The sequence below is a fragment of the Capsicum annuum genome, chromosome 1 (genome assembly GCF_002878395.1).
Source record: "Capsicum annuum cultivar UCD-10X-F1 chromosome 1, UCD10Xv1.1, whole genome shotgun sequence".
In the NCBI taxonomy this organism is placed as follows: Eukaryota; Viridiplantae; Streptophyta; class Magnoliopsida; order Solanales; family Solanaceae; genus Capsicum; species Capsicum annuum.
In genome coordinates this window covers 158,844,431-158,852,332 of record NC_061111.1, presented here as the reverse complement: position 1 = coordinate 158,852,332, position 7,902 = coordinate 158,844,431, and the positions used below count along the sequence as shown (strand labels likewise).

The window sequence follows — 7,902 nt, the reverse complement described above, 5'->3', positions numbered from 1 at the left end:
GTGATTTCCTTCATTCTCTTTGGAATTCTGTGAATATCTGTGAGTTTATCCATAAGTAGCTTTGTGTGAATTAGACCTCTCTGCAGGAAGGGGACTAACATCTTCTCAAGTGATGTGTGTATTTGAGTGAATAATAGAGTCGTTTGGTAGCTAGTAAAGAAGCAAGTTATTCATATACTAGATAGCCGACATCTGAATTGTTTTTCTTCCTTTTCTAATAATTGTTTAACAGTACAATATTTTTACATTTGAAAGCGTATGATATATGGTTCCAGAACAATACATTGTGCCGATATAGATGTCTAAAATAAGCTTTGATTACGAAGTATTAGTTGGATACATAATTTCAGCACACCCAGAAGTGCTGCTTCACAACTGCATAAAGAAAATGAAAGTGAAGTTAAACAACAGCCTCATTAACAAAACTTCCAGAAAAAAGCATGTACTGATCTTTACCAGCATAAATTTTTCCCTTGACAGGATTCCTACACTTGACCACTTAAATTTTTCCCTTTAAGTTCCCTAACGCAAAGGGAACTTAACGACAAACTTGAAATAACAGCAGCCAAGGACTACACTATCTAGTCCCTAATTGCATCCGATAGATCACTTTGGTCACAAAGCCCATGAAATCATAGCTAGGTGGGTATCTAATCTTTCAACTCATACACAGCATGCAAATATTATTTTTATGAACGAAAACTAAGAAACATGTTTCATAGAGGAGGGTAATCCAAGAAGTTAAATTTTAGTTTTAACAAATCATTCCAAAAAAAAATTTGACCATATTGTTCTGGTGACTCTGTTGATACTTTTAAAATGAAACCTCAAGCCACAGGTAATGTCCTAAATATTTGTATTATCACATAATTCTTTTGACAACAGATTATAGATTCCTTTCCACAACATTCTCTTTGTTATCAACATCGATACTTGTATTTTTTATTTTTCACAATTACTTCCTTTTTTCTATCAATATTTTGTCCTCGCCAGCCTTTTATTGTAACTGACCACATATCAGAAGACAAATGTTCTAGATGAATCAGAGTAGGTAGGATTTAGGTGTTAAGAACCCTTGTTATAGGGGAAGGTAGAAGTAATCACATAGGACTAATTAACTCAAAACTCAAACATCTACAGTACAGTTAATAAGAAAAGCAGCTGATAAAGCATTCTACAGATGAATCAAAGCATTTGATTCTTACAACAGCTAGCTTCATTTAGCATTATAGTCATAATTTAGCATTTTTACTTTAACATATCATCTCTTAGTCAATCGACTTGATTCAGTAAAATATTGTTCCAATCTTATCCCCTTAACTGAATCATGTATTTACTTGTTTGATGTCCTTGGTTACCCTTCATTTCATATAAATTTAAACTGAAATAAGCTTGTGGACTATGGTGTTGAACATTTGAGGAATCGACAGAGATTTAGAAGTTGGATTAGCTAAGTTACACAATATACTTTCCAACCTAACCAGCCAGCCTTTTTTTCCTTTTACTTTCATCTCGATAAAGTCAAATTTTAGTAATCATTTACACATGTAAATATTGTTGTTTGCATCCTGAGTGGAATTTTGATTATATTCAAAAAGCTTCCGAAGAAAAGGTATAAAAGAGGAGTTCCTATCACATCTGCAAATTCAACTCTTTTCAAATCTAAAACTTCTAGAGGGATATAGCACATCGCTATTGAAAACAGAGAACATTAACTCAATATTATATATCAAAGCTATTGAAAAACAAATAAATTAAACTCTATAACCATCAAATACTCCGGAATTTATGCTTTAGGTGACTCTGTACTAAAGCATATCACAAAATTTAACTTTCAAATAACTTTACTTATGAACCATATTCAGACCAGTGATACTATACATGCTTAACAAATAAAATGACGAAAACCTAAAGAGTTAGAAATTCACAGTGATGAAACTTACCTTACAATCCAAGAACCTCGAATTTTTAATGAATTCTAAAGTTAATATCATGTGCTCTAATAATCAATCAAGCTGTGCCTAAGTTCTTCCAAGTAAATAGAAGGAAACAACAGAAATTAACTATGCATTAGTGTCAAAAATGAATCAAATATTTTACCTTCAAACATCTATACCAGACCAGATGATAGTAGTTTGAGGTCGAGATGTTCAATTTTCTTGCCTCAATGTGTCGTATTAATGGTGCAGGCAATTAGAATTTTACCCATAGTAATGATTATCATATGAGTTCCGAGAAGCAATTCCTTTTCAGATTACTACAGACCACAAGGTAACTCTCAACGAAAAACAGATTTCAAAGAAGCAAGAAGATGACTGTCACAAGCTAAATTAGATTTAACGGTAGAACATCAACAATATTCTTTATGCAATCTTTGTTGCCATTCAAAGCATATGCCCCAGCCTTTTCCACTCATAGTCTATTATACTACTTTTGGTCCATTTAAATTGATTTAAGATCCCCAAATCTTGAAGGTATTATCTTCTTGAAATTAGATGGCATCAACACTTCTTTATGTTGTGAAGCCTTGGGCTAAAAATGTAAACATATTCACAACTATTTCATGGCTTTTCTCAACACTTGTCATGTTTCTAACTTATGAGAAACATGAGCTATTCTTACACACAGACTACCCCTCTTTTCGGAAAAGTTTTGCGGGGACTAATTCAGGACGATGGACAACCACACTAAAGGGGTACAAAATATTATTTTGTAGATCCAAATTCTTATTCCAATTATATGTATCAACTAAATTGGTTCTGAAGAAAAAATCAATTCGAAAATAGCACACCAAACAAAGATATTAGAAACAATAGATATTAAAGAAACTCCAAATTGAAAGTCAAAGAGAAAATTCCACAAAGCATTCTACGATGCAACAGAAGCGAGCTAGTACATGACATATATCAAGAAAACATTATTGGTATATAAATTTCAGAAGCTCAGCTCAATTCAAAACACTCCACTTAGCACTAATAAACTTAAAGAGCCTTGAGTATTTCATCAGCACCAGAGACGGTAAACTCCCCTCCAGATTCAACATTAGCTACTTTCACCTTAAGGTCATCAACCAAAAGGGCATATCTTCTGGATCGAACACCAAGTCCCTTTTCCGACAGATCCAGCTCCAGACCAAGAGCATGTGTATATTTTCCAGCTCCATCAGCAAGGAACTTCACATGTTTGTTCTCAGGGAAGGTTTTCGCCCATGCCTTCATGACAAAAGGATCATTGACGCTAACACAGAGGATTTCTTCAACGCCCTTTGATTTCAGCAAGTCAGCCTTTTCAATGAACCCAGGGACATGCTTCGTGCTGCATGTCGGAGTGAAAGCTCCAGGAACGGCGAACATAATTACCTTTTTGCCCTTAGCAAGTGAGTGTACGGACACGCTCTGAAGCTGATCTTGCTCGTCGAAGTAAGACACGGTACCATCGGGGATGACGTCACCAACGGCGATCGGAGCCATTTTTGGAGTAAGTTGCTGGATATTCAGAAAATGGGAAAAGGAACTTTAGGGTATAAGGGATGAGAGGGAGTGAACTTAGCCGGGTGGTGTCAATTTATTTGTGTCACAAGAAATAATTATAGAAAAATCATAAGACTTTGATCATTTTCTTTATGGAAAAAAGAAATAATTAGTATTTGTAAAATCATTTGTTTGTAATTTTATTTGTTGTTTATTTATAAATACAAATAATAATTTTGATATACAAATATAAAACGGTATATTTGTATCAAATGATAATGATACATTACATATTTATATATTTTAGAATCAAGAAAATACAATTAATGCATTTACTTGTTTGTATACAAATAAAATAATAAATTATACATAATCACGGCTAAATATAATATTTAATTAACTTACAAATACAAATATAAAATAATTCTTTAAAAATAAAAAGTCATCAACAAAAATAGAATACAAATACAAATATAATCTAAATGTACAAACAAAATAAATTCATAATATAAATATAATCCAATATAATATACAGTCGTTAACCTTCAGCTGCCTTGTCTCACTTGAAATTTTTTAATTTTTATTTGCCCATTTAAAATTTTAAATGACAAAAAACTGTCCTCTAAGCTCCGTAAGATTAGTGTCACGGTAAATATTCCAGCAGTTCGATTTTATTTGTAGTCAATGTTTTATTTGAAGTTGAGTTTTGGCTTTGAAAAATTAGTTTTTAAATTAAAAATAAAAATCACCCTCAAGAAATGTCAAAACAGTTCTTGAAAATACTGGTGCAAATTATATAAAATATAAATAATAGCGTGAACAAACAAATGTGAGCTTTTCCGTTCATGAATGACAATGTATTCATTGAATTCATTTCTCTCCAATTAATTGTGTAGATTAAAATGCAAAGTAAAAATTCCTCATTCATTCACTCAAATTAATTATCGTGATGAGAGTTAAAGACAATACATTCCTTAATATGATGAAATGAAACACTTGTTTTAAATGAGATATTTAACTCATCTTTTTATTTTCTTCACCAAACGTACATTTTCACACTTTTATAAGCGTGCTCTTCACTTGATGAAAAAGCATATTTATAGAAAGAAATATTATTTGTCTTTTCTTGACTTTCTTTCTTAATTACTTTTTCCTCATTGGTATTCTATTTTTTGTGAATTTCTGGGCAATAGTTTTGTGCAACTCCAAATTTTCAGTTATGAGTGCACGTGTTTGAAAGTTGCTGTGGAACCTTGGGGAGCGATCGGTTAGAAGGATTTGAACTGGAGTTAGGTCGAAATCGCCTTCAAGGCAATGGCTTGCCACGATACAGTGTTTGTGACAGCTCTCTTACTATTACTAATTCAGTTCCAATATCAATATTGTAGCATTTTTTCCAACAGTTTGAAAGTGATTTCCTTACATACAATATTGATAAATGGTTATTTCTTTGAACAAAACTTTTTCTGATTTGTCAAAACTTGAGTCATTGGACGAAAATAATTTTAAACGTTGGTCACAAAAACTTCTGATTTTCTTAAAACAATTAGAAGTTGATGATACTTTGTTTAATGATGATTTTAATAATGTTATGATTTTTGACGAATTTGCTAAAAAGAAAGTTAAAAAGGATAACATAAATGCGTTTAATAATGATTCTAAAAATGTTATGATTTTTGATGAATTTGCTAAAAAGAAAGTTAAAAAGGATAACATAAATGCTAGAGGGCATTTATTGAGTCATATTACTAATACTTTATTTGATTTATTTGTTACTTACAAATTTGCTAAAGAAATATGGGATAGTTTGCAAAACTCAAAACATGGAGGACAAAATGATGTTCAAGTTTATCTTCCTGAGGATGATGAAGTGATTGCGGCAGTAGTCGTCGAGAAGAACCTGGTGTCTAACAAGACTGAGTGAATGTTGGACACAGGGACTTCAAGGCATTTCTGCGCCAACAGAATTATTCCATGACTTTGAGGAATTCATCAATGACAAGTGTGTCTACATGGGTAACCCCATTACTGCTGGAGTTTTAGGTAAAGGAAATTTTTTACCTAAATTAACTTCTGAAAAAATATTATTCTTGAACAATGTTCTGTTTGTTCCCTCGCTCCGTAGAAATTTAATTTCTGAAGCACTTCTCAACAAAGTAGACCTCAAACTTATTTTTTAAGCTGATAAAATAACTATTTCTCGTGGAGAAGACTTTATTGGGAAGAAATACCTTAGTGGAGGCTTATTTATACTGGACATTAATCAAGAGATTGTCAATAATGCAAATATTCCTAATTCTGCTTATATTGCCGAGTCTATTAATTTATGACTTAGTAGACTAGGTCATTTTAATTTTGCTTCTATTAAAAGATTTAGAAAAATGAAATTAATTCCTGCAGTAAATATTGATAATATTTCTAAATGTCCTATGTGTGTAGAAGCAAAGCATGCCAAGAAACCTTTTAAATGTGTTACTAGTAGAAAGACCGAGTTACTTGAACCAGTACATTCTTACTTAGCAGATTTTAAGAACACTATTAATAAAGGTGGAAAGAAGTATTACATTACTTTTGTTGATGACTTTTTTAGGTACACTAAAGTATACCTTCTTAAGTCTAAAGATGAGGCTGAAAACATGTTTTTAAAATTCAAAGCAGAAGTAGAAAATCAATTAGACAGGAAAATCAAGAGATTTAGATCTGATAGGGGTGGTGAATATAGTACGAAAATTCTAGAAGATTTTTGTGAGAAAAATGATATTATTCATGAGTTTAGTGCTCTTTATACTCCCCAACAGAATGGTGTAGCCGAACTAAATAATAGAACTCTTAAGAAAATGACGAATTCTATGCTTTTAAGCTCAGTTCTACCTGACTATATGGGGGGGAAGCTGTCTTGTCTGCATGCTATATTCTTAATAGAGTCTCTTATAAAAAGTTAGACAAGACCTCATATGAATTACAGAAAGGATTTGCCCCTAACTTGTAATTTTTGAAAGTGTGGGGGTGTTTGATTAAGGTTGGTCTATCTGATTTTAGATGGGTCAATGCAAGCTTTAAGTCTTTTGACACTGCCTTTATTGGTTATGTTTAAAATAGCGTTGCATATAGATTTATGTCATTAAATAATTATTCTATTTGTGAATCTAGAGATGCAGAATTTTTTGAGCATGTTTTTCATTTGAAAAATGATGTGCCTAGTGATGTGCAAAATAATACTTCTCTATCTATGTCTGTTAACTCTCATGTTATGCCTGCTTCTAATGTTATTGCTAATGAGCATGAAAATGAACTTAAAAGAAGTAAAAGACGTAGAATTGAAATTAGTTTTGGTCTGAATTTTATCACCACCTTCTTAATTGAGGATTTTAATATCGATACTTTAAATAATGAATGAGTGTCTCTCTAGTTAAGCGAAGAAGACTGTAAAACTTATGATGAAGTAATACATTCAATAGATGCGATCTTTTGAAAAGAGGCTATTAAAAGTGAATTAGACTCTATAGTCTCTAATCACACGTGAGACTTGTATGATTTTCCTAAGGTTATAAACCCATAAGTAGCAAGTGAATATTAAGAAGAAATTGAGACCTGATGGTACAATTGATAAATATAAGGCTAGACTTATGATTAGGGGTTTTAACCAAAAAAAGGTGTGGATTATTTTTATACTTATTCTCTTGTGATTAAAATAACGATCATTAGGATTCTTATTGCTCTAGTTGCTATATTCATAGTTTAGTGGTACACCAAATGAATGTTAAAATTGCATTTTTAAATGGTGATTTAGAGGAAGAGATCTGTATGACTCAACCTAAGAATTTTGTGATTTCAGGACAAGAGGATAAAATATGCAAATTGAGAAAGTCCTTATATGGACTTAAGCAGACACCTAAGTAGTGGTATGAAAAATTTAATTTCACATTAATAGATAATGACTTTGTTGTTAATTCATCTAATATCTGTGTTTATTCTAAAATGATAGGATCAGACTGTGTGATTATATATTTATATGTGGATGACATGTTAATCTTTGGCCCTAATGTGAAAGTTGTAAATGAGATTAAGAAATTTTTATTTTCTAAATTTGAAATGAAAGACCTTGGAGAAGATGATGTGATTTTAGGAATAAAAATCAAAAAAACTGTTAATGATTTCTCTTTGTGTCAATCTCATTATATTGAAAATATGTTGAAAATGTTTGATTGTTTTGATGTAGTTTCAGTGAAAACTTCTTATGATTCTAGCATACACTTGAAAAAGAATAAAGATTCTAGTGCTTCTCAAACTGAATATGCTAAAATAATTGGGAGTGTAATGTTTCTCATGAACTACACTCGACCTGATATAGCTTATTCTGTTAGTAGATTGAGTAGATATACTCATAATTCCAGTAGTGAACATTGAAATTCTCTTCATCGCTTGTTAAGGT

At 31.6% G+C, this 7,902-nt stretch overlaps 1 protein-coding gene across 1 annotated transcript; it reads right to left on the bottom strand.

Annotated features, from left to right (window-relative positions):
* Positions 1-2,835: 2,835 nt before the first annotated feature.
* Positions 2,836-3,638, bottom strand: LOC107840788 (peroxiredoxin-2B). Its single transcript, XM_016684704.2, has one exon. The coding sequence runs from the start codon at positions 3,468-3,470 to the stop codon at positions 2,982-2,984; it is 489 nt and encodes a 162-aa protein (XP_016540190.1). The 5' UTR covers positions 3,471-3,638; the 3' UTR covers positions 2,836-2,981.
* Between the last annotated feature and the right edge of the window lie 4,264 nt (positions 3,639-7,902).